Source organism: Natator depressus, chromosome 3 (assembly GCF_965152275.1).
Source record: "Natator depressus isolate rNatDep1 chromosome 3, rNatDep2.hap1, whole genome shotgun sequence".
NCBI lineage: Eukaryota > Metazoa > Chordata > Testudines > Cheloniidae > Natator > Natator depressus.
The window spans coordinates 120,381,425-120,408,865 of NC_134236.1; the positions used below are offsets into that span (position 1 = coordinate 120,381,425).

The following is a 27,441-nucleotide window of genomic DNA, read 5'->3' on the forward strand; positions in this document are numbered from 1 at the left end:
AGATATGTGGAGATAAAACCTGAAAATACTGCAGCAAACTCAACTATTGTGGCGTGGAATATGCCAACTTTCTATTGTGGTAACCACTGTATTCTCCATCTTCCCCTCCCCAAGTGAACTTGTCACAGATTGCCCTTCTTTGATCACTCTCAGAAGGAGGGATTTAGTATTGTCTTTCTCTTTCCTCTCAGTTTTTTAAAAAAACCTCTCCCTTCCCTTTCTCCCTCATTCTATCTTCCTGTCAGTGTATGTGTTTTAAAAAGTCATCCTCTCCCGTCAGTCCATCTTTAATCCTGATATTCTTTGTCCTTCTCATTTTCCTCTTTGACTTATTGCTATTCTCTGTTCTTCAATAATTTTAGAGCGCAAGTTTCGGCTTTGGATACGTATATGGAACAACCTGCACCTACTGGAGGGCAGAATTTGGCCCTGGGTGCATAACAAAAGGGAGCAGTAGCCAGAAGAGAACAAGCTCTGACCCTCATGAAGACCAGAGACCCCACTTTTTGCTTTTTTTTTTACTAATCCACTGCCTGCTGCACAGACTGGGGGCAGTTGTAAATTTTGTCCCTCATGGCTAGAGTAGTATCCTTATCCCAAGGACTATAAAATGAAACTAGACCCGAGTAACTTGGCACTAGTCTCTTGCCTCCTTTCTGTCATCTTTCCTCTTAATCACGCCTTTCTAATGAGGAGTCCTCCTTGTTTTTGGTGATACAGACTAACATGGCTACCTCTCTGAATTCTTTCTAATGAGACTCCTCCTCCCTTGAAGTCAGTGGGGGTACTTACATCCTTAAAATCATGCATGTGGTTACATTCCTGCTGGTCTGGGGCCTGAATATAAAATGTTTCCACTTTCTTCCATATTTCGTATCCATTTTAATTGACTCCCCATTTTCCTAATTTCCACTGTAGCACTCCCGTAAATGATCATAATGGTATTGCATTTGTGTAGTGCCTTTTATCCCAAAGGAACTCAAAGCACTTTACAGATCAATATCTAAACTATATGTAGGGGTCATCCTCTTACCCGCTTCTGAAATGCAGGCACCTCTGCGATGAAACTCTGTTTGATAGCATACAGCAAAAATACACGGTAGCTGAGAACAAGGAGTGAAGAATATCTTTTCCAGTTGAGACTGCAAGGGGAATTTAGGTAGGCAGAATGCAGTTACACAAAATGGGACAGGTACTTGCTTTCCCATCTGTTTCATTTTCTCAGGTAATCAATAGTAGATCTGTAATATAAAAGATCTGAAAGGCATAGGGTTAGCTTCATACATCTCCAGATTTGCTGACAATGTTCATTATAAATGTGCCCCTCTCTCCTTGTATTCGTTTTAGAAATCTCAAAGTCCCAGAATGATATGAGGGCTGACAAAAGTCTCCTAACTACAGATTACGGGCAGGACATGGAACGGAGGAAGGAAAGGAGGAGTCAGTCTGACACTGCCATCGATATTGCAAGCAGGGTATGCAATTCATTATACATAGTCATTATAGTTTTAAGGGCTGTTTTGTGATTGGAATATGATTAGATGACTGGTGATTGTCGTGATACAGTACTGGCTTTATTAGAGTAGTGGAAGCTAGTTAAGGTTACTTTGAGATGGCCACTGGATCTCCTCCTTTTTTAACTCTTTCAATAATTCTTCTTTTTGGCTGAAATTCTCCAGCCTTAGTCTCAGCTCAAAGCTAAGGGCTAGTTTGCATGGAGCCACCTTGCTCCAACAGGGAACACCAGGAGTGCATGTGGCTCACAAGCTCTCCTGGGGCTGCTTGGTACACACTCTACACTAGCCAATAGGCTGCTCCGATTGCTCTCCAAGTCCATCTGCTGGCCCTCCTTCAGCCGCTACTGATACAGAGGAGACTGAACTATGTCTCTTCCACACCATTCCTGGGACTTGTTGGGCAATTTGCTGAGGAGAGCCACAGTAATATGTCAGCAGCCCCCCATCAGCTCCCCAACCCCGCTCCCAGTGCCTCCCACCCATTGGCAGCCTCCCCGATCAATGCCTACCTCTCCCTCCCTGCACCTCCTGATCAGCTGTTTCGTGGCGTGCAGGAGGCTCTGAGGGGGAGGGGAAGGAGTGAGGGCACGGCTGGCTCAGGGGAGGGGGCGGGAAGGGGTGGAATGGGGGCAGGGCCTGTGGCAGAACCAGGGGTTGAGCAGTGAGCACCTCCTGGCACATTGGAAAGTTGGTGCCTGTAGCTTCAGCCCTGGAGTCAGTACCTATACAAGGAGCCGCATATTAACTTCTGAAGAGCCACATGTGGCTCCGGAGCCACAGGTTGGCCACCCCTGCACTAAAGCATAGGGAATTGGCTGGTGTCGGTGTCAGAATGCCAGACTTAATGCACCAATGATCTGACCTGGTACAGCAAATCCTAAGTAGTTTAGAAAATGAAGCAAATTATCTCTGTGGTGTTTATTTTTATGGGATGCACTGAAACTATGTTATAAATATTATGGAAAAATATAGATAGGTTAATCACCGCAGTGCTTCCTTTTAGTTCTATGCCAGTTGTGTGTGACCAACCACATCCCCAGTGTTTCCTCATCTATCTGGTTTCACTGGAAAATCATTGCTGTGTTTCACTACACTGAGAAGCAATAAGGAAGGAGTTTATATACTGACATTCTCTACACACCCTAACCGTGCTTTCATTGCACATTAAACACACATCCTATTGTGTTTTATAGATGAATGAGGTCTCTATAGTTTGAAATCTCCCAGTGATATGTTTGCCAAACAATATGTCTGGCTTTTGTAATTGGCTATAAATTCTAAAGGTTTTAGGGTGATAAGGTACGTCAGCACTTTGTATTAGGGATATAGAAAGGTAACATTTTTCTTGATTCTGTTGTCAGAGCTCTGCTCCTGGAGAACAGGAATTTCTAATGTCCCTCTAACTGAAAAACCCAAGCCTCTGCTGAAGTTTTGGCTGATTTGGGTGAAGTTTTGGTTGATCTTCTATTTTGGATGTCATGATTGCAATCTAGATTTTCTATTTCTGGTTGAAGTTTTTACTCACACCTTTTTCCCCACCCCTATTTTATGGCTCTGAGCATTCATGCTGTGTGATCCCTAAATTTACTTTTAATCTCTGTGAGCTGTTGTGCCCCGTCTTACTTTTTCCTAGCATTATCTCTAGTTCTGATCTTTGTCTTCCTTTTGATAGTTCTAGTGGCAGTGTCCATCAGTTCTTATACTTCACTGTGTAGCCTGTTTGTTAATCTTTATCAAATGCCTCATCTGTTATTCCCTCTGTGGTTTCCTAGTTTCTTTTTATCTTTGTAAACCAGGTTACCGCCTTTCTTTTTTCCCCCAATCACACTGTTTGCGTTCTCTCTGCCAGAACTCTTAAAGTGATCTTAAACTGCAGTTCTGTGCTGAAGAGTGACTATCAAAATGGCACCTTCTTACTCAACAGATCTGATCCCTATGTATACTCAGACATGCCTCCTTGCTTTGATGACATAAAGCAGTAAAAATTTATTTTTACTCTTGTTAGTTTGTCCCAGTATCTTTCCAGGCATCAAAGTTAGGTTGACTGATGAAGACTGAAGCAAAATAGGCACTAACACCTCAGCCTTCTTGTTGTCATCCGTTATTAGCTCTCCTTCCTCACTAAGTAGAGGACCTACACTGGCCTTCATCTTTCTCTTGCTTATAATCTATTTAAAGAACTACTTCTTATTGCCTTTTATGTCCCTTGCTAGGTGTAACTCACTTTGTGCCTCAGCCTTTCTGATTTTGTCCCTTTTTTACACCTCTACCCCGATATAACGCAACCCGATATAACACGAATTCGGATATAATGCAGTAAAGCAGTGCTCTGGGGGGGCGGGGCTGCGCGCTCTGGTGGATCAAAGCTAGGTCGATATAACGCTGTAAGATTTTTTGGCTCCCGAGGACAGCGTTATATCGGGGTAGAGGTGTATGTGCTATTCTAATCTTAGCACTGGTATTAACATTGCCCTATCCATCATCTTTATGATTGTTTTGTATTTAGCGCGGTAGAGAAGTAGAATGGCTTGGATTGTGCATAACCTGGTGTTCAGAATGAGGTCTGTTTTCAAATTAATCTCACCATTTCATCTTCATCAATGGCCATTTTTGTAGGTCTTTCTACTAGTAGTCCAGGAAATCCCTGTGTTTATTAAGGGCATGTTATCCCCTCCCTGTGTGCAAATAATTCTCACTAATGTTGTTGATTCATTCAGGCAGGAATATTCTCACTAGTCCTTTGGTAGTAAACTCCACTAAAGTGTTTCTTCAAACAAATATTTAATCCAAAGTGATCTTTTCCTTCTTTCCTACTGCTGTTTCCCTCCCCCCGCCCATTCCCTTGATGAAGTGTGTTTCACAGACTGTATTTTCTTGGAAGAACAGAGGCAGATGGACAGGAGATACTGAGGAATCCTACCTCATCTCTTAATTTTGCCCACACAGTCAGAATTTTCGTGTGGGGAATGGAATTTAAAGATGTGCTGCTTGAAACTCCCTCATTCTGGACTATAGCAAAGTTACAGTTAAACAAACATTGAATGTTCAGCCTTTCTCTGGAGCCATGGCTAAAGTAAGACTTGTCAGTCCATCCTTGTAGAACACGTTCAAGTTATGTTCATTCTGGTCTTTCTTCATATAGGTGGAGACAGGCATATGCCATGTATGCTGCAACATACAATTTGTAATTTCCTGGAGGAAGAGTTCTTTTGGCAAACTGCCAGGATTTTGGGGGTGGGGGTGGAGTTGTCCTAATGAAGCCTTTTATTAATAGACTGCTACAGTAATTACCTTTAATTGTAGTTGACATGTTAGCAATCATCATATGGTGGATAATGGCATGTCCACCACACAAGATTAGGGGTATACTATGGACCGGGTGGAGCAGCAATGGATCAACCAGTGTGTCTACAAATAAAATGTAGTTATAGACCTTTTCCTTAGTCAAACAGTCTCCCAAAGTAGGCACACCCATCTGTGAATTGTAGGTATGGACTGTATATTTATGTGGCAGAACACAAGTGGGAGGAGGGCAGGAAACACCGGGCACTTGACTTAACAAAACAAATGAATGGAAGTTCAGTGCTACATCTCTTACAGATAAAAAATATACCAAGCTTTCAGCAACTCATCAATGGGGCGCTGGACAACAATGATGTTTTTACCAAAAGGTATTACAAGCAGGGAGAAGACATTTCAACCAGTCCCAGAAGTGACACTGTATTCTGTGGTGGCAAAAAACACGTAAGTGTCAATGCAAGATGAAGCAGAATAGAACAGTGGTGTAAAATGGACTGAAGTGTAGGAGTTAAAAGCTTGTTCAATATAGCATGTGTCATGGATTATGCTGAGAAATAAGAAGAGAATTCTACTTTCGTTCAGATCAGGGAAAGACTGTCTGTCCTTGGCATGGTCCTTATAGCAGTGTTATAAATTTACTGCAGCATAAATACAGCTGAATGAATGGCAGTTAGCTGAAACCTCAGGTTAATTGAAGTTTAGTTAATGTCCTCTAAGGTGTGCAAACTCAGCTGCCTCATTCTCTTCACTGAGGACGGTTTATAGAAAAGGACAAAAACAGTGAAGTGCAAAGGCGATCATAATCATTATGGATGGAAAAGCCTTTCTAAATCATTGACATTTTCTACAAAATATAGTCCCCTAACTGATGACATATCAGATACTGCACTTGATCTTAGCCAGAAGGGAGAGAAGAAAACCAATCAGAAGTTAATGCAACAAGGGTTTTAAAGTCTCTTTGATTAGCTGTTATGTTAACTGTATGTCACTGAGGGTAATGCTTTCAGTATGTTATAAATGACTTGACAGGAATTGTCAGGGCACAATAGGAATCATAGCTGCAGTGTCTAGGAATTTTAGAGCTGGAGTTAAGAAGGAAGGAAACTAAAATGGCTCTTAGGGGCCAAACGTAATTGAACCAGCCTCCTGCTTTTTAGTGACAGAACGATGAGATAATTTTACACCTGCTTTTCAGAGGTGTGAATAACTACACAAAGTGCAAGGCGGTGGACAATCAGGCCCTCGGTGTTTGCCAACAGTTCACCGCACAGTTGTATCTGAGTTGCCATAAATTTCCTCTTAGCATAGGTCATAACTGTGATGCAGTTAGCAGAGATGACTTCTGAATGGATAGTGATCTGCCTGTATTCCTCCTTTTCCTTGTAGAACATGATTATTTTTTTTGAGTGATGGGACAAGGTGCGGGGAAAAAACAATTACAAACCCCGTTGATATAAGGGGTTTACCTAACTTGTATTTCTTACCAAAAATAAATGAACATAACCCTAATCATTGCTTATAATTATATATTCCTTCATACATGAATAGATATTTATTGATGGATAAATACCCCAGTAATGATAAAACAACCAGAGACCAGGGACAAAGCCTTCAGAATGGAAGAGTGGACTTGAGGTCTCTCCTGTTAGAAACCCTTGTCTCCATGAGTCATACCTCTGTATCTGAGATATAGGGCTAGTTTGTGCCCATAAGGCACAGCTCTGTGTTGGAGAATAGTATGGAGATGTACTTGCCCCACTGCCCTGGAGAATCTCGGAGGGGGGTTGTGCATCCTAGCATCTTTCCCACCTTGCATCCACGTTACAACCTAGCTTGCAGTGGATTGGAGGGCAGTTGCAGGATGCATTCTGGGACTCCACTGGCTGCACTGTGGACAGCCCAGTCTAAACAGTGAAATATCGCCTGCTGTATTGTCAAAGGGAAGGCCCAGTTTTATCAAGCACCGTCTTTATGGGGGAGTTCTGTGATGCTGATCATTGATTCATCAAAATCTATCATTTAACCTAAGAGATGGTGTCGCTCCAACTTCTGCCAGCTGGGCTTCAGTACAGGAAGTCATTGTTAATTTATTATGAGGGAGGACCAAATGGACGCGGTATTTCCTTGTTATATGTTTACAATGCCCGCTTTCGTCCGAGGATCTGACCCCTGCTAAAGCCACTACACTCTGAAAACAAGGAACACATAATGCTACCCAATCTGAGGAGCACTGCTTGGAATAAGCATACAGTTCCTCTGAATAAATAAGAGGTTCAATGAACTAAACAGTAGGGCAGCTTTGCAAAACTGTCATTAAAATCTATCAGTGGAGGCACTAAATCTACTTGCCTTCCTTCCCTATGATGAGTGATAGTGAAAAATGAACACGTTTTTTACTTAGCTGTCAAATAATTTACTTCTTTATGGTGAAGGGGTGAGTAGAATTTAAGAAAACTGCATCAGAGATTAGGTGCTGCTCTGGCCTACATCCTGTGAGGTCAGCTGGATTACATGAGCTGTACATCAGTTCAAAATGTAACCCTAGCTCCTGTCAGGACTTCTCTTTCCACCCTCAGGCCAAAAAAGCAATGTGTGTTACTTGGAACTTATAAGGTAGAGAGGGTGACTTCTTTGACTTCAGTCAAAGATGTTGTGAATTTTGAAATGGTTGCTTGGCAAACTGCACAAATTAAAAATAACAACTGCAGGGCAGAGAGATACAGTCTATTCTAATCATTAGCCTGTGGTGTTAGCTGCTAAGGCATGCAAAGAAGAACTCCTTGGTTAACTAAGCTGGGGTGGGAGTGTAGAATAGGACTGGACTGTTTTTTCAGAGGGAGGGATGTCAAATACTGATGACATTGCATTCTGTGAAGGTGTTAGTGTCAGAAGAGATTGCTGTAATAACAAGATCTTGAAGACACACTTGCTAGTAATAGAAACAACGAGGAGTCCTTGTGGCACCTTTGAGACTGACAGATTTATTTGGGCATAAGCTTTCGTGGGCTAGAACCCACTTCATCAGATGCACGGAGTGGAAAATACAAGAGCAGGTATAAATACATGAAAAGATGGGAGTTGCCTTACCAAGTGTGAGGTCAGTCTAATGAGACAATTCAATTAACATCAGGATACCAAGGGAGGAAAAATAACTTTTGTAGTGGTAATGAGAGTGGCCCATTTCAAACAGTTGACAAGAACGTGTGAGTAACAGTGGGGGGAAATTAGTATGGGGAAAATTAGGTTTAGGTTTTATAATGACCCAACCACTCCCAGTCTTGATTCAGGCCTAATTTGATGGTGTCCAGTTTGCAAAGTAATAGTACTTAAAAGGAAACCCTGAAGCACTCACATTCAAGCCTATCGTTAAAAAAGAATGGAGAGGAGAGACCAGAACTGTCTTGATTAAATACATAGTTCAATACGTTGAGAGCTGGATTGCCCCCTGCAGTTATATGGCTGCACTGAGGCACAGAAGGGAGTAAAGCCTCCTTTTTCACCCTACCTTCAGGGCCTGTGTAAGGACTGGCCACAAGTGCTGTCCAGGCACTTGGGGGAGCACAGGGGCTGCACCCCAGAACCTTCCCCCCAAGGAGGATAAAGAGTGGGCAAGGAGGAGTGGAGCCAGGGGTCCACCTCCCCTGTGCACTGGTACCCAGTGCTGGCTGGCTATGCAGGAGAAGTATGCTATTCCCTTTAAATATGCCACTGGGGAGCCCTAGGGAATGTTTAATAAGTGACTCTCTTTTGTTTCCTACAACACTTCCTCAGGCTCTTTCTAGGGCTGTGTACTTCAGCACTGCCCCATACTATGGGCTGTATACTACAAACACGGTCTAGCTGTACATTTTTAGATGTTTGGGACTTTGGCCATTGACATCAGTGGGTGCTGGTCAATCCAGTATCCATATAGTTCCTGTCACATGCTTTTTAAAAAATCCTCTTTTTGGTCACACACTAATTTTTGGGGGAGTCAACTTCAAGATAGAGATATGGTCTCATACAGTGGGTGCCTATAGGATACTTATGCTCAGCCATGTTTCGAGGACAGAGGAAGCCACTGCCCTTACCTCATGGAGTTTACTATATAAAGATGGTTAATTCTGTATAGAAAAATGAAGAACTGGTAGAATTTCAACGGAATTTAAGGTCTAGTATGGAAAGTGAAGAAATAGCTTTATGCACGTATTGTGTTGGTTCTGAGTTGTTTGCTGTGACTTTAGCAGTCAGTTTGATGCAAAGATATTAAAATTTGAGGGAGAAAAACTATTTTATCTTACTGGATTTGAGCTCGCTTTTTTTTAATCCTTGTCTTTTCTTAGGGTAGTTTATATAGCATTAACAGCACTTGCACCGAGGCTGGCAATTTTGACATGGCTAATGTCACAGGAGAAATAGAGTTTGCCATCAGATACGTCTTTAAAGCCTGCACTTTAGAAGTCTGCATCAAGGCCTGCAAGAACCTGGCTTATGGAGAAGAGAAGAAGAAAAAGTGTAACCCGTAAGTGTTTTGATGTAAAAAAAAAAAAAAAAAAGGCCAAAAACAAAGTGTTCAGTTTTTCAAGATACACATGTGTGTGAGTCTGACTTACCACTGTGTACTGTACACATATCAACTTATACATAGGCCCAGATGTCAGACAGTTAGCACTTAAGTTGTGCCTGTAAAACATGCCTGTACACTCATTGTCTAGTGGTTCCGGCATGAGACAGAAAGTTGGGAGATCTATGTTCTATTCCTGACTGACTCACTGCATGGCACTGGGCAAGTTATTTAACATGTCTGTGCTTGTCATCTTCAGCTATGAAATGAGAATACGAATCTCTGCTTTTGTAAAATGCTATGACAGCTAACGATAATTGCAAAATATAATATATAAATATTAACTGTGCTAACAGTACCCATTTCTGTGTATGAAAGGTGCCTTTGTGTTTTTTGTTTGCAATGTAGGTGCTAATGTTGGAACGTTTAACCCAGTGTCTCCTCTCTGGTTATTGTTTTGGTTATGAATGATTCTGTCTGTCTTTCCATGGCAGAAGTCATTCATGGAAATTCATCAGGCAGAATGTCCAGCTGTATGGTTAGTGCTTGACCCTACTGTAATACATTGTTTGAATGCATTTGGATCAGCTGGGCCAACAATGAGCATGCTGGAATTCCAGAGTTGTGCTTAGATTCTACCAGGAAGAATTTGGCATTGAGTCTCTTGCAGAGGAGGATCCTAAAACTGAACTCTAATAAAAGGATCCTTGCTGGAATGCCAGCTAATGCCATGGCACAGTTAGAGAATATTTAATAAGTGACTGAATAACCCTTGAGTTTCCTGATGGCGTAGCCAGCATACAAATCACAAAAAAACTGAGAGCATGGTGTGGGAAGTTCTATGTAGTAGTGAACATTACATTCTGTATTTGGTGTACAGAGTGCTGTGTCTCAGCCAGTAGGAAAAAGTACAGGCATTGTTTACAGTTAGAACACTTGACACAAAAGTTGGCTGAGGTAGGTGTTGTTTCCAACACTTACGCTAGCAACCTGTCAAAACTGTCAACTTGTTGGCTGGTTTGAGCTATGGCTGGTTGGTTTGCATGACTCCCTGTTGCTGAAAAGGCTTTTAAAACACACACAGTACAAAGGGGCTTGGGAAGCACAGGGAAGCAATGCGTTGCTGCTGAAAGCTACATCTGATCTTCAGTTTCCCCAGAATTTAACCCAGATCGGTTTAACAGTTATATACTGTTATATTAAATATAAAATACTACATTTTTAAAGAATGTTCTGGTAGAATTTGTCTCCTTCACCACAGGCCCTACGAGCAGATAATGGGCATCCATAATGCCATCAATCATCTTTGACTCTGGACTCATACTCCATGGTGTAGACCACTGTCGGTCCATAGAATTCTGATTAAGAGATAATATTGCTTAACGTGAGTTACTTATGTGGCAGGGGCCCTATCAAATTCACTGTCCATTTTGGTCTATTTCATGGTTATGGGATTTTTAAATTGTCAATTTCAGAGTTTCAGATATTTACATCTGAAATGTCACGATGTTATAACCATGGGGGTCCCAACCCAAAAGAGGGTTGTGGTGATGGTTGCAAGGCTATTGTAGGGGGGTCGCAGAATTGCCACCCTTACTTCTGCGTTGCTTGTGATAGAGGCACTGCCTTTAGAGTTGGGAAGCTGGAGGGCAGTGGGCAGTGCAGACATGAGGGTCACATGGTATGGGAGGTGATCCTCATTTTTTGGGGTGTGAGCAGAGCTAGCCTTATGGGTGGATGACCACCCAGGGTCCCGTGCTAAGGGCAGCGCTGTCATCCCCCCACCCCATAGCCAGCCCAAGGCCTCTTTAGCAGAGACCAATGACTGAGAGATCATGGAAACTGACCTGCCCTCTAACTCTTAGAGATGATCAGGATAGGATTGTAACACACCAACTGGCCAGTATGGGGGCAACACTGCACTGCATCTGTCCATTCTGTTGGTAAATTGAGGTTGTCAGGCTTCAGATAGTCTGAATTTGGCACCGTTAACCAGCACTGAATATACCCTGGAAAAATTAAGAATGTGCCAAGGATTAGAGAGTGGGGAACATGCTGCTTTATTTCCTTCCTTTTCTTTCTCAGTTTGAACTGTCCTAAATTTTGCACTCTCCCCCATCCCTCTCTCTAATTGCAAGGTATGCAAAGACTTATTTGCTTCCCGATAAATCATCTCGGAGTAAACGGAAGACAGCTGTTAAAAAGAACACAGTGGATCCAGCATTCCATGAAACTTTAAAGGTGACTTGTAAACATTTGTGACCTGGAAAGATCTCTCACTTGCATAGCAAAGTCTCCACTTCTAGTGCCCAATCCTACAAGCTCTCTGTGAACAGAACTCCCTTTGACTTTGAGAGCCCTGTGTGAGGGCTTTTAGGATTGTGTCACACCCTTCAATTCTATGGGTCAAAGTGAACTTAACCATTAACTAATGATGGATGCCAATCAGAATAAAAGCAACCTCTTGTACATTTCTGTACAGCTCTATTAATAAGTTGGAAGCTGGCAAAAAAAAAAGGAACATCTGGCTTTGTCCATAGAAAACATAAAGTTGACCGAATTCTGTTGCAGTTTCTGGCTAAAGAGATCGGAAATATGGTAAAAGGAAACTCTCATATCTTTTTATGGTTACATAGACTAATTGTGTATATTACAAAGGAATATTAGTACTTTGTACTGTTATCTGTTTGAACTAACATCTCTTTTGTGAGTGGCAAAGGGAGTGTCTCTTTGCATTTTGCTACATGAATCATAGCTATTCCATTCATTCCTATTGTGCTCAAAGGAGTGATAGATCCGATGTGTTAGTTTCCTCCTTTTTCTTCCCCACCACAATTGATGTCTCATTCATCAGTGTTTGGACTTGTTCATTTACAACACATTAATCGTCACAGTAGAGTAAGGGTGGCTGTAATTTTTCATTTTCAAAGTGCTTTACAGCATTATTTCATGAATCCTTACAGCACCTCTGTGCAGTCCGTAAGTGTTGTTATCCCAATTTGACTGAGGGGGAAGCTGAGTTTGAATGACTTGCTAAGGCTGCAGTGAGTTACTGACAGAGCTGGGATTAGAACTCAGCTGTTCTTACCTCCCACCCTGTACTAAGGCCATTAGACCTCACCTTGTGTGTGTAGCTGAGGGACTGCAATGATGTGCAAGATAGTAAATGCCCCAATGGAGTCTGATCATTTGCATGGGAAGGGTAAGATTAATGCCCAGACTCCTTGACTCTAATAAAGCTGTAGCATTTGCTCCTCCCCTGAGTCCACAGAACCAGCCGGGGTGTGGAGTGGGTGATGGTGGGGGAGGATCTCAAAAGGCAGAGGAAAGCCCCAGATTTGGGCTCTGAAGTCCCAGATTCTTGCCAGCTTTACAGAAGAACTCCTCCTGCTCTATGCTTCTCTGCCGTATACCCCCTTTCGTGGCACTATGGCACGGCTAGTGCCCCTTGTCTGCTGGGGAGTCACTGAGGGTGCAGCGGTGTTAATGCTCCCTAAAGCTTTTCCTACAGATCAACCACAATTTTGGGGTGTCTTCTCCCTTCACGGCTTGCCATGCCAGCTTTGGGCCTCTGAGCGGTTTTGCAGAGGAGGGCAAAGGTAGTTATGTGCAGAAGTGTCCAGCGTAGCTACTTCCCTTTCAGCATGGCTCCACTGTGACTTTTTGCACAGATTTATTCCCCTCCACACTGCAAAGTGAGAGAAGGGGGTGAAGCACATGGGCCATTATTGCTAATTATTGTTGTACAATTACAGAGTAAAATAGGATAGGGTCTTGCTCAGTCTGCAGTGGAGACTAACAGGATGGGAATGGGAAATATTCTAAACTGTGTGAGGGAATCATGAGACAATATGTTATCTTCAAGACCTCCCTCATGACATGAGATGCAGAAATCAGATTCTGGGCCCAATCCTGCAGCTATTACTCAGCTGAAGCTCCCTACCAGGACAAGCTCCATGACTTCAGCATGTTCACTCTACCCCTGTACGTGTATTTAGAGTACTTTTCATAAGCCTGTTTCATTTAAACATGTGAATGGACAGTCCAGTAGTTTCTGTTATAAGGAATAGGTCAGTGTGTTTTGGCACAGCGTGTTTCCAGGAAAGATACAGGGCTGTGTTACCACTGAGAATTGGCCCACTTCTAACACAGTGCACAGGTGGCAAAGAGAGGCATTAGAGCTCTGGCAGTGTATCCGCCGTTTCACTTTCTCAAACACCATCCAATCCATAAATGTAAATAGCCCAGGTAATTTCCAATTGGTGGCCTCTATTGTGCGCAAGCCTCTTCAAGATGTGTGCAGTCATACAGGAGAGGTTGTCCCTACATCTTAAAAGGCGGCCAGAAAACAGGCTTAGGATCCAAACTTAGATTTGATAACATAAAAAGCGGGTTTTTACAGAATGTGAATGGGCCTAAATTTCATTCATACTGGGGTCCCTTTACTTTGTTCTGGCCCTGTAAAGAGACTTAAAGCAGCAATAAATTACAGTTACCGCGCTTTATGTGGCCAGAGCAGTGCAAAGGGCCGTCGAGTAAATGAAGATTAGGCCCACTGTGAAGAGAACTGTTTTCGTGATTCTTAAAAATAATTCAGTGTAAAAGTAATTTTTCTTCACTTTAAATATTAATCTGCACAGTGCTGCCACCCCAAGCACAACTGCATTATGCTAGTGCTGGAGAACTAGAACGTGACATTGGCCTGTCCAGTATTGCTGTCTCAGCTGAGTGAGGTGCAAAAAGTAAGCAAAGAGCGTGAAAAGTTATTTAAACTCTTAAATTCAGGTTATTAACCTAAGGTGTTAGCAGCACAGGTACTGACATAGGTGGTCCTGTTTTATTTTTGTAATGTTAAAAGTGAATGAATACAATGTTTTAGAAGTGAGGGGCCATTACACTGGCTAGAGACAAGCATAGTATGGGCAGACAATATGCAGATTTCCCAGTCCCATCTCAAATAATGCTGCTCAGTCTAGATCTCCATGGCTTCAGCAAGTCCATTCTTTGGCTTCCTTTGAGCGGAGACCGGTGATTGTGTTGTGATTGGCTCTTGTTTGTGTATATGTGCTTTCATTAATCCTGTACTGCTATTTATCTTTTTTCTAGTATAAGATTGACTACTCCCAGCTGGAAACACGACAGCTTCAAATATCTGTGTGGCATTCAGAAACACTCAAGAGAAGGGTGTTCCTTGGAGAAGTGGTTGTTCCATTGGCATCTTGGAATTTTGAAGACAATTCAACACAGTCATTCAATTGGTACCAGCTTAAAGCAAAGGTGACTCCTAGACTTTAGGTTATCATTATTATTTTTAATTTTCAAAAAGGTTTGTGTTTTTAAAAAATAGCATATAGTGAAAGCTGTATCAGTGCCCACCCTTACTAGATCATGGAGAGGAAGAATGAAATTTTGATGTAGCAGGCCAGGCCTGCCATACCAGGATCTGGGCGGGAATGTTCCAGATATAGGTGAACAATGAGAATGAGGAGAAGGGGAGGTGGTATAGGATGATCATAATAATACGGACTTTTGTGTGTCTCTCTTTTCAGTCTGAAAAGCCTGAAGACAACCTGGTTCAGTACAACGGAGAACTCCTGGTGTGTGCAAAACTGATCTTACCATCCCAGTCTAAAAAATGCCAGTATGAAGAGCAGACGAAAGGAGGTACAAAGCATTTCAGCCTTGCATGAATTACCCTGGCTATGAAAACATGGAAACAAACAAAGTATTTGTGTGTGCATCTGGGTATAAACACTGCCTGCATAGGGGCGTATTCCTGCTTGACTAAATAGTCCCTACATATTGTGGCTTGTATTGTGTTGTACTTATATAAATAGTTAGAAGCCTTTTAAGGTAAAACAAAAACTTGGTAAAATGATTTGAATTCCAGATTTGTCAGTCTCACATTTTTTTCCTTTTCACACCAAAAAAGCAGATATAAATGTGCTTCTTAAAGTGGCTTTGGCATAGTGAACTCAGATGCTCTTGAAGCAAGCTTGTGCCCTCAGATCTCTGCCAGTGCAACCTCATTCCTGAGCTGTAGCAGGCCAGTTATTCCACTCCAGGAGCTCTCGGGAGTTAGAGACTATCAGTTTTGATAAATCGGGTGATGGGGAAATGTCTGCTAGGCACAAGCACTGCACTCTTCAGACTGTTTTTGTTCCCTCAGTGGCATAGGCACCGACTCCGTGGGTGCTCCAGGGCTGGAGCACCCATGGGGAAACCGGCAGCCAAACTCCCCTTCCCACCCACCCGCCCCACCTTGCCTTCGCCTCCTCCCCCTCCCCTGAGCGTGCCGCATCCCCGCTTCTCCGCCTACCTCCCAGTGCTTGCCGCCGCAAAACAGCTGTTTCGTGGCGTAACAAGCTCCGGGGGGAGGGGGGGCGGGAACACAACGCACTCAAGGGAGGAGGCAGGGAAGAGGCAGGGCCAGGGCGGGGATTTGGGGAAGGGGTTGGAATGGGGGCGGGGCAGAGGTAGAGTCAGGGCGGGGAGCGGGGTCGAGCACCCACTGGCACCGGCAGAAGTCGGCGCCTACGCTCAGTGGAGTTAAGTTTAACTTTGCATTCTAATTGGGATTCAGTTTCTGTAAATGGTGCAGTCACTGCTGAAGGAAGGAAAAACTGTAGAGGGTCGATGACTGGGACAGCTTCACATTCTTTTGCTCACTGGATAATACTAAGCACTGCAGGGCAGAGCTCCATATGTGGCTATTTTGGCTGTTGTTAGCCTTCTACAGCAGATCTCTTAGACCAGGGGTGGCCAACCTGAGCCTGAGAAAGAGCCAGAATTTACCAATGTACATTGCCAAAGAGCCACAGTAATACGTCAGCAGCCCCTCATCAGCTCCCCGCAGTCCCCACGCCCAGCGCCTCCCACCCACCAGCAGCCCCGCCAATCAGCGCTTCCCCCTCTCTCCCCGCACCTCTCGATCAGCTGTTTCGTGGCATGCAAGAGGCTCTGAGGGGGGAAGAGGGGAGGAGCAAGGGCACAGCAGGCTCAGGGGAGGGGGCGGTAAGGGGTGGAGTGGGGGCAGGGCCTGTGGCAGAGCCAGGGGTTGAGCAGTGAGCACCCCCCAGCACACTGGAAAGTTGGCACTGGTAGCTCCAGCCCCGGAGTCGGTGCCTCTAAAAAGAGTTGCGTATTAACATCGGAAGAGCCGCATGTGGCTCCGGAGCCACAGGTTGGCCACCCCTGTCCTAGACATAGAGGTAGGAAGGAAATAATGGAAAGATCAAGTAAGTTGTTAATTTTATTTCTTTCTGTCCCCTGGATCCCCATCTCCTCTCCCTGTATCCCAGTCACCATTCCCTTCCTGATTCAGTCCTCCTCCTCTTCCCTCATGCTGTCTGTTCCCTCTCTCCTTTCTACACTCACCTATGTGTTCCTCCTCTGTCAAAAACATACACACACTAACAGAGTAACAGAGGCAAGGTGCATCATGTTGTGGGTTGTGCCAACTGTCCTTGCTGCTGGTTCTGCCTCAGAGTAAAACTACGGGACGTGGATTGTTCCCTTGATCTCTGCAGGTGCACTTGGAGCCTGGTAAAGCTTCCCCATCATCATGCCACTGATTTTCCTCCCTCCCTCCATTTTTTAAAATCACATACTGTAAAAGTGTCTTCAAACCTTTCCTCTTGTCTAAAATATCTCTGCAGTTCAGCAAACATGCTGCACTTTCTCACTTCAGGGCAACAGTTCTTAGGGACTTTCTTTCCTTCCCTTAGCCCTGTGTTAACTAGCCAACCATTTACCCACACTGGTCGCTAATTATAAGCAATGTTTCTGTTTTAGGGAGAGAAGACCAAGCATCTGCTGATGGCCAGCTTCACCTTGTGGTGCTTGGAGCCAAGAACTTGCCTGTGATGAGATGTGGTGGCACTTTGAACTCATTTGTTAAAGGGTATGTTTTTGAGATTTAACTCTTCAGATTTAGAATCTTTTAAAACCATCAGCCACTTCTGCATGGAGCTAAACATGAGCTAAACACATACCAGGGAGTAGATCTTTGAGTAAAAGACATTACACCTGAGTATGGAGCAAGATTGTGGAGTCCTTCCTCATGATGGTGAGCATTTACCCAAGTAGCTCCTGAGATTGCAGCACTTACCAGCATAAGGAAAGCAGCCACAATCTGACCCTTAGGCCCTGATCAGACAGATTTAGGATTTGAGGAGACTCCACCAGTTATTGAGATTTAATCTCTGCTTTGAATACTGAGGTGTCACAGTTGCAAAAATGTTTAAATGTCAAGTTCTGAAGCAGTAAAAGGAAAACACTGAATGCATCCGATGAAGTGAGCTGTAGCTCACGAAAGCTTATGCTCAAACAAATTAGTTAGTCTCTAAGGTGCCACAAGTACTCCTTTTCTTTTTGCGAATACAGACTAACACGGCTGCTACTCTGAAACTTAGGAAATGTAATTATAAACAACAAGGGAGGAGAGCCACTCCTGTCTTCTTAATTCATGCTTTGAGCTGTGCTGTTGCAAAGTGAATTACAGCATCGTACTCACTGGGAGAGGTAACCTATTATCCTACTCATTCTAGGCAGTTCAGAAGAGTTCTTTAGAATGTTTGGAACTGATGTAGGTGACAAGTACACATATCTGTTGGAGACCACCCCCATCCTGCCTTTGTCACGGTGACTAGGAAGGGTGCGCTCGGTGAAAACTGTCACGCAGGGCATGGCTACACTTGCAGATGTAAACCAGCCCTCGGAGAGCGCAGCATGTCCACACTATCAGATTCAAGCGCAGTGGCATGGCCACATTAGCAACTCTTGCAACGCCAGAAAGAGCAGTGCATTGTGGTAGCTATCCCAGCATGCAAGTGGCTGCAACTTGCTTTTCAGATGGGGAGGGTGGGGGGGAGTGAGTTGTGTGTATGTCAGGGGAGAGACAGTGTGTTTTGGGGGGCTGAGAGTATGTCAGCATGCTATCTTGTAAGTTCAGACAGCAGCAGACCTCCCCTCCCTCCCCCCTCTCTCTCACACACACTCACAACAGCAGCATTCCACAGTAATGCTTGCTTTGTCCCAGAGGAGATGAGCAGCCGGCTGTCAGAAACGGCGCTTTGAAAGGGCATATCCACATTCCTACAGCAAGTTCAAAACAATGAGAAGAGTGGCCACTTGACTTCAGGGGATTATGGGACGTTTTCGGAGGCCAATCACAGCGCAGTAATGCAACCCCTCGTCCACACTGACGCTGGGGTGTTTCAGCTGAGGCGCAGCAAGCTTTATGCTTCTGGTGGAGGTGGATTACCAGGAGCACTCCAGCTGCAGAGTCCAGGATCTCTACGTGTCTTGCCAGTGTGGATGGGTCGTGAGTTAGGGCGCTCGGGGCTGCTTTAATGCGCTCTGACTTGCAAGTGTAGCCACGCCCTCTGTTTTGTATGTGAAACTCTGTTATGGTCAGTCGGCATATCACAGAATCACGTACCCCATGCACAGTCATCTTTGCTGTCGTTTTGGATTACCTTCCTAACGCGTTCTCACTGTGCAAGCTAAGATGGAGCTAATCACATTTCCTGCTCCATCACTTCAGGAGTCAGGAAGGAATTTTTCTCCCATGTGCAGCATTGCAGAGTTAGCATTATGGGGTCATTTTACCTTCCTACAATCAAGCATCGTACACAGCTGGAGGCAGGATATCAGATACCTGCAGTGAGGATATGTCTTGTACCTGATAGGAGCACCTTACCAGAGGTGGAATGGTCTCTTTAGTTTTGTCAGTGAGAAAAACGCTGCTCTTAGGCAGGCATTGCTGGATGGGCTGGAGGACCAGCTGCTGTTGGGAAGCAAAGGCTGCTACAGTGGTCCCTGACAATTGGATCAGCAAGCAGAGCCAAAGGAGCTCATTCTTACTCCCCTGGAAGTTAATGGGAATAGACTCAATGGGAGGAGGATCAAGCCTACGATTTAAAAAAAAAAAAAGTGGTGTTAATATACTACCATTTCGCACTTATGCATCACTTTAATAGTCAAAGCATTCCAATGAGTAGTAACGAGGTGGATGAGATAATATCTTTTAGGTCAGTGACCTCACCCAACATCTATTTTATTCCTTTTTGGAAGTTGTCTCACTCTCCCGGACCAACGTAAGATAAGACAGAAGTCTCCTGTCCTGAAGAAAGAAGCCTGTCCTCAGTGGAAGCACCTGTTTGTCTTTGACGGTGTGACCCCATCTCAGCTACGGCAATCTTGTCTGGACTTGGCCGTCTGGAACCAGGCATCTTTTGGTTCAAATGACCGGTTCCTGGGGGGAGCCAGGCTTAGCACAAGTAAGTCTTTTATCATTAAAAAATTGAAGACAAAAGGAACACTCCAATACCTATTGTACATAACAATAATGATTATTATTTACAATGCAGTAGCAGTTGGAGGCCCCACTCAGGACTTGTGCTATGCAAAAACACACAAAGAAACAGCCCTTGGCCTGAAGCACTTAGTCTTAGGCCTTGATCCTGCAAATATTTATGCACATGCTTCACTTTATGCCTGTGAAAAGTGCCACTTAAGTCAAGGGGGCTCCACGTGGGCACAGGGGTCTGCTAACTAGGGGCAGGATTTGGGATCAGAGCCTAAGACCACAGACAGCAGACCTACGAAAGGCAGGGGCAGCCAACTGCAAAAACAAGTGTGATTTTAAAAATAATTACAAATAGGTAAAGGAGGTGCCAGCTCTCTTCCTCTGCCTCTCATTCTGTCCAGCCTTAATTGACTATTTTCTTACAGATTCATGATAGAGCTAGGTGTGAAGGACAAGTTTGAAGAAAGAAGGGGGAGTGGTCCCAATCTTGCAAGCACTTATACCGTTAACTTTTCACATGTGAGTTAGTCCCATTCAGTAGAACAGGTGTAAACTTAAGCATGTGCAACATAAGTGTTTGCCCAATTAGGGCCTTACTGGTAACTTCTACATAATTTATCTTAGAAGAGGCAAGGCTAGAACTCCGTTCTTCTTTAACATTTCAGACAGCTCTGGTTGAGCTCTCATTCTGTAATTATTAACCTCTGCCTGTGCTGCCCCAGGTAGCTTGTGGGCTCCTAATTTCGTATGCACCCATTGTCAGACTCTTACCTGCTGTCCAGCATGTGACCACACCCACTAGCTCAACCAGTTGTTGCTTGTCAAATCACCCTATTCCGGAACTGACTCACTGGGGCCTGTTATTGCTGCTGTGGCGCCAGCCCTTGTCCGTCAGGTGACGGAACTCCAGTCATCCTTTCTAGCTTGTTTACTAAAGAATGGGCCTGAGAATTCCTTTGAACCACTCCCTGCTTGGAGTTGCTCTCTGACGGCTTTGGCTCCTGCCAGGCTTTCCCGCAACTGTCCCTCCTTTGACATGACCACAGACCAAGTCAAACCCTAATGTTTTACAGCTGGTCTAATTAATGCTTTAAAACCAAAGCCCACCCAGTTAACAGAACTGAAAGCTTCACAACACCGCACTAGAGTGGACAGCACTCGCTTTTGGTTACCAGCTGACTAGCAAGGACCCCGGTGTTCTGTGCAAGGATCTCCTGCTATCTGCATCACTTAGGAAATTCTGCAACCGCTTCATTTACAGTTTAAAATGGAGAGGTTTATTACATTAAATCTGAACATGACTAATAAGTACCCTCAGTACATAGCCCCAGGCTTTATATGGGTATTTGTTTTTCTTTCCCCATTTTTTTTCAAGCTGCTGCAGTTTTGTAATAGAACTGCTGCATGAAAGTTGTTGGGGGTGGGGAATAGCTGGAAATTTTGGTGGCTTGGGTGAGGGAAATTGGAGGGTCAGGCACCCAGGAAGGCAAGGGACATGCTTTGGTTTTGTAGCAGAACCATCTGAGCTGGCAGCTTCTCTTAAATAACTGGCAGAGAAATATTAAGTGGCCAGATTTAAATCCTCATCCATAGGCTTCAGAGTTCAACTTGCTGACACAATGTGAAAACATCCCATTTAGCTCAAGAGAGCGGTGTTTCAGGCTAGCTGCCAGCTCATATTCAGTTAATATTTTTAAGTTTTTCTGAACTAACCAAGCTCCAAACATCTCTTTATTGAATGAAATCTCAACTTCCGGAGCAAGTCCTGCAGCAACTTCCCCAGGGGCAACTGGGCAGTTTTCTAAAGATTAATATAGGCCCGAGTAGCAGTGTTAGCAGGGGGTAACCTAGCTTTTATCATCTTGCCTGCCAGCCTTAATGATAAGCAAGCCTCTGTCCACCCCCATACCTAAGTGCTTTGTTTTCTCTATTACAGAAACATCCATTTGAGAGTGGGGCAGGGGACCATCCCTCCAATAAGGTTTTGTCTTAAAGACACTTTTGCTAATAGCATGAGGATTTAGATGTGTGGTGGCACTGGCCAGGCTCTGCTACTGTGCAGGCTTCTCCACCGGCTGCTATTTGCCTTAATCTTATGCCATAGACCTGGCTCTTCCACTCCAAGGTTTCTCCTTTGTGGGGTCTGCAACCAGTGCTGGTATTCTCAGTTGAAGGCCCTTTGAATAACCTTGCTATGCCTCTGCTCCACTGCAGTCGATTAGTTGAACTTCACTTAGGCTTTTCCTAGGGGGATGAGTTCATCTGGCAAAGGCTCAGCCTCACTGGCTTTGTTCAGTGAGATCCAGGGCATGTCTCCGGGGCAGCTAGGAATGGGCTTCCTAGCACAGCTAGACAAACAAAGACTTGCTCTGCTTTAGCTAAGGTGCTAGGGTGGTGCATGCAGCAGGCCTGGGCCAGCCATGCGAGCACATACCCAAGGGTTGAACTCGGGTGGCTAGCCTGAGCTGCTGCACATGCCAGCACACCCACACTGCTAGTTGTAGTGTGCTGGATTGAGCAGAACTAGCACCCAGCTGTCCACTCATGCTGCCAGGCCTGCCTCCAGCCGTGGTGTAGGCACAGCTGTAAGTAGTTTTGTTTGCCCATCTGCCAAATACGCTGTGCAAACTGGAAAACAGTTAATCCACTCAACTGCTGCTGTATTTCCATTGTTACCAAATACAGCACCAGCATGCCACTGAATGTAGGTTCACTCCATTGCAGTGTAGTGGAGGCCTGCTCTCAGAGCACCCCACAGAGCAATTGTACCAAAAGGGTCTCATGCTTTGAAGTAGATTTTAAGACAAGAGGCCAGAGATTCTTCTGCTTGGAAATAGGACAGTGCAATATAATTCTCTAGCCACGGAATATGTGGCAGAATCCACCTCTTCTTTTAAAACTGATCTGTAAGCTGCATGGTTAAAAATATGAGCTGCGTGTAAGCCAATGCCTTATTGTCTGCTGACAGTCAAACCTCATCTGTCCTAACTGTAACAGCTCCATTCTCTGAGTGGGGGACTCTGAAAATAAGTGACAGTACGTGTCCATACTTCATTATTTCACTGCTGATTATTTTAGCAGAAGCATCTAGGTAGAGCACTTGTCCTAATCTGCCTTCCTGGGTACCAGAAGCTCAATCAGGAGTACACAGAGGTCTTCCAGAGGGTACATTAAGTCATCTAGCTATTTGCCTACTTTTACAACAGGCTACATAAAAAGCACTAGCAAAGTCAGTACAAACGAATTTCAGACAATGACTTATTTATACTGCTCTATATAGTATACACTGAAATGTAAAAACTATATTTATATTCCAATTGGTTAATTATATGGTAAAAATGAGAAAGCAAGCAATTTTTCAGTAATAGTGTGCTGTGACAGTATCTTTGATTTTGTAAGCAAGTTTTCAAGTGAGGTGAAACTTGGGGTATACAAGACAGACTCCTGAAAGAGGTACAGTAGTCAGGAAAGGTTGACAGCCACTGCCCTGCCTTCCTGACAAAAATTCTAGCTTCCTCACCAACAGTTTCTGTGATACACAATTTTATTTTATTGTAACACTGCACTGTAAAACTCAAGCATGGCTGTGCTGGTTTTAATTTCCTATATTTACATCAATATACTTCTGTTTAAATGGAGCTGTCTCTCCAAACTGCAGCAGTGGAGTGCTGCAGAAACCAGGGTCCTTACTGCAGAATTTAAATCCAGATTGCTGCAGAATACATGGTGTCTTCACTGTACTGAATTAAGTAGTTTGACACATGGATCTAAGGATGGAGTTACAGAATGAGACATGAAGCATTAGAAGAAATGTTAGAGACAGATAAGTTAGTTGGGGCAGAAATGTTCATGTACACTTGGCCTTACCCTTTTGTTTCAACTTTCCTGTAGAAGAACCATCTGGCACCTGGGATTCAGACCCCCAGTCAAAACTTCAATGGCAGAAAACACTCAGCAGCCCAAACATCTGGATAGATATTACACTTATGCTGCATTCAAATATGGACACTTAAATCCTAATAGCGCCCATTTGACGAGCGTATCCTTTCCAACTGCTCACACATGGAAGAAAGTATTATACTCAAGGTTAAGCAAGGTGGCATGCTTCCTGGTCACTTCTGCCTTCTGGAAAGAAACATCCTTTGAAAAGAGCTCTCCACAAGTAAGCCACCTGTTTCTATACATAGAGCAGAACTGTGTAATTAGAATCATTACAAAACTAATAAAATATTCAACTGTCACACTCCAGGAGCATTTAATTAAAAAAATCCTATGAGTGATTTTTCATCATGAGCAGCTCTGGTAAGACATTTATCAGCAGCAGCTAGCAGGCGGTGTTTTGGGGATTAAGTGATGCATTATTGTAGTATGTATTACAAAAGGGGAAGCTACAATTGCTAAGTTGCTTCAGCACTTGTTGCCAGAAATGTTACTATGGTTAAAAATGAGGAGTCCAGTGGCACCTTAAAGACTAAGGGATTTATTTGGGCATGAGCTTTCATGGGTAAAAAACCCACCCACCGGACTCCTCGTTGTTTTTGTGGATACAGACTAACACGGTTACAACTGTGGTCGAAGGCCATCTATTTGATTAGAGGTGAAACTTCTTCACATTCCCTTAGGAAACCATGACACCTGAAGCACTGATGGATTTTTGCTTGCAAGTTGTTTGCAGTACAGTTACCAAAAGAAAAGCAAAAAGATGTCAAGAAGAAGAATGCAGGAGGGAGAGAAAGCATAAGGTATCCCCTCAGATGTTAGTCACTTTGATATCTTGGGACCGCAAGAGAGCTTGGCACTTAATACAGAAGAGACAATGGGATATGCATGTTGAGGGAGTCTGACTCAAGACCAAATACTCTAGAGCAGAGATCCTTAGCTTTCCCCCCCATAGCATGGCAACTAGAGCAGTAGCTAACAAGGAGAAGGAAAGCATATTTATTAATGAGCATCTTTTAATGAGAGAGTTAGCTGGTGGGCAGCCAGCTCTCTGCAGACCACCAGCAAGTGATCTGTGGAATACTGATGGTCCATGGACCACTGTTTGGAAACACCTGCTCCAGGCTCTCAGAATGTGGGGTGGAGGTTGCTGCTAGTTACTTCCTTGTCTCCTCAACTACAGAGCTCTTCGCTCCAGAGGCTGGAAAGTGCTCGAAGCTGTAGAGCCACTTCAGGAAGGCTGCAGAAAGGGTCACTTCTATCACAGAGCCAAGCTCTGGGGGATGCTGAGAAGCTGCCCTAGGCTGGATGAAGGCAGCTGCAGGAGGGGAGTGAGCACACTGTTAGTGATGCAGCAGTTTTCTTGCTCTCAGCAAATAGGGCACCCCTCACAACCCACTCCTGATTGAGTGGCAGCACACTGGAGAGCTCATAGGTCAGCCTTTTGGCCAGAGCCTTGCACATTCTGTAACCAAAGGCAGACACCACGTTCAGATGAAGACATGGAAGTACCATTGGGAGGCTTTTGTGGATAAAGACATCTTTAGTGCTGTGTTAGTCAGCCTCAGCAAGTCTGACTGCAGAAAACAAGCCTACCTTATAACGAATAGTAACTTGGCATGTGAAGGTTTCCCAGTGTAGACGCAGTCTAAGATCAAGCAAAGTACCAGTTTCCTGGTGGATGCATCTTCTCTGGGGTGGGGAGAATGCTCTATCTGAAAGGTCTCATCCCTTTCACACCCCCTCCCCCCCAAAAATCACACATTACTGCAACAAGCAGTTGTCTTCCTCTGCCTTCTCACTAAAAGAGAAAAAGTGTTCCCCCTCCCCCCCCCCAGGACATTTCACTGTGAAGCTGCAAATATAAGAGTTCATATTTCCAAAGTGAGAAATCTAGAGCTGCACTGTAGTTTTAACGTGCATACAGCACTGCTCTGCTGGGGTTAAACACCCTACGCAGCACAAAACACACAAACTTCAAATCCTTTGTTACCTTGCAGATTTTTATTCATATTCATGTGTTGCAAAAAACACCCACAAACACCTTGGTATAAAGGTTTAATGTTGAGTATAAAGCAGCATTGGTGTTGTAAATGGAGGAGCAGAACCAACACACTGACACTAACACATTTTCAAAGGTGGGGGTGGGGGTAACAGGAAGTCTACAAATGCTCTTTTCATGGACAGAATACGAGGGGGATATAAACAAACAATCCCTTCATAGTTGGAGTCTGAAATATTATTAAATCAAATATTTTAAAAAATTAGAAAATTTGTTAGAAAAAATAGGTGCAGTAAGGTTGTATTTACTGAATTATGTGCATATCACAATTTTATTTGAAGTAAAAAAATCACTTTACAGATAGTGTTTTATAACAAGTAATCAGTTTTACATGCCTTCTGTAGCACAGACAGTATCTTGTTTAGGCAAATGTTTTTACATATGCAATTTATTTTAATACTAAATCTGAAAAAGGTAACAAAATATACAGAGCAAAACTTTTCCCCTTTTTAAACTAGTGTCGCAATCCATATTTATCAACTATATTTATATATAAATACTACACTACAGCTGATCATTAATTAAGCTGGAGTATAACACATCAACAAGTATGAGTCCAACAGAAAGAATATTTGCCTACCTATGCAAGGAGAGTATCAAAGAGTGTTCCTATACTGCATTTCTTCTGAGCGATCACTGCAGGAATTTCTCCAATTGAACAGAGCAACAAAAAAAGACCCCCCACACTTATCGTACGTAGAAATAACAGATTTCCAGATGGTTGCTGGTACCATTGTGTAAAATTATAAATAAGGGCCTGCAGGTCTTTGCTGACAAAGCAGAATGTAGAATTAGTCAGGTTATGTGCTGTACTTAAAGAGTGTAAAGATATATGGCACAAAATTCACCCACAGCATTGTGTTTTTATTTAAACAGCTGAATCCAGATGTACCACCTATCACAGCATAATATCTTTATGAACAGAAAGATGTAGTATTAAAATAAACCCTGCGTGGGAAAAAAAAAATGGATGTGACTTATAGGCCTTTTGGCACTAGGATATGAATGAGCAAAAGTTATCAGAATTAATTGCTTGGCTGACAGACTTAATGGACAGTCACCACATTTTATAGTAAAAACTGGAGGATAAGCTGACGGTGGGAGCTTCTCTAGGTTTAGAGCATTTGATATTTAGATGTTACACAGTGACCCCTCAGAAAAGGCAGATCGTAGGATAAGCTCTGCCTTTCCCATAGTCTTGCCCTTTTGGCTGTAAAGTGCGCTTACATAGCCTCAAACTCATCGATTCTCTGCTTGGTGTTGCCCTGTCGGATCTGCCTCAGCGTCTTGTACTTGTCACGTCCCTGTCGCATGTTCTCTGTATGGATCATGTCATTGTGGGTTCTCTTGTTTTCATCCCTGGCCTGGGCCAGCTCATCTGTCAGGGTCTGCAACATTAAGTACAAAATGTCACAAATCTGGGTCACGCATGAAAGACCTTGCATCTCACGAGAGTTTGACAGAGTCAAGGATTAATAATGTTTTAGAGGCATTTGACAACATCCTTGGGATGCAGACGAGTACGGTGGAAATGGGTGAACTGGAGATCTGGACATTTGAGTATTACAATGTGCAGACTGTGAACACTAGCTATTTGAAAGAACCAGAAGCGTCAGTGCACCCCTACTAATAAGCAAAGCCCATATGTATTGCATGAAAATCAATCATGTTAAAGCACAGGCAGCTTTATGTTCAAGACGTCTTGTAGGGCTTGGTCGACATGGACATTTAGTGCATGGAAAACCAGGGTGTAAACCTACAGCACGCT

The 27,441-nt window shown here is 43.7% G+C and overlaps 2 protein-coding genes across 2 annotated transcripts in view; one reads left to right on the top strand and one right to left on the bottom strand.

Moving 5' to 3' along the window:
- SYTL3 (synaptotagmin like 3) overlaps positions 1-23,910 on the top strand; it is a 59,165-nt gene extending 35,255 nt beyond the window's left edge. Inside the window, exons 8-16 of the mRNA XM_074946998.1 lie at positions 1,348-1,475; positions 5,118-5,261; positions 9,140-9,318; positions 11,499-11,601; positions 14,467-14,637; positions 14,910-15,024; positions 17,155-17,263; positions 19,438-19,643; positions 23,564-23,910. Coding sequence (XP_074803099.1) covers positions 1,348-1,475; positions 5,118-5,261; positions 9,140-9,318; positions 11,499-11,601; positions 14,467-14,637; positions 14,910-15,024; positions 17,155-17,263; positions 19,438-19,643; positions 23,564-23,685 — 1,277 coding nt within the window. The 3' untranslated portion in view covers positions 23,686-23,910. The remainder of the gene's footprint in view (positions 1-1,347; positions 1,476-5,117; positions 5,262-9,139; positions 9,319-11,498; positions 11,602-14,466; positions 14,638-14,909; positions 15,025-17,154; positions 17,264-19,437; positions 19,644-23,563) is intronic.
- A 1,697-nt stretch (positions 23,911-25,607) lies between these two features.
- The window catches only part of EZR (ezrin), a 54,862-nt gene continuing 53,028 nt past the window's right edge, over positions 25,608-27,441 (bottom strand). Inside the window, exon 14 of the mRNA XM_074948700.1 lies at positions 25,608-27,061. Coding sequence (XP_074804801.1) covers positions 26,897-27,061 — 165 coding nt within the window. The 3' untranslated portion in view covers positions 25,608-26,896. The remainder of the gene's footprint in view (positions 27,062-27,441) is intronic.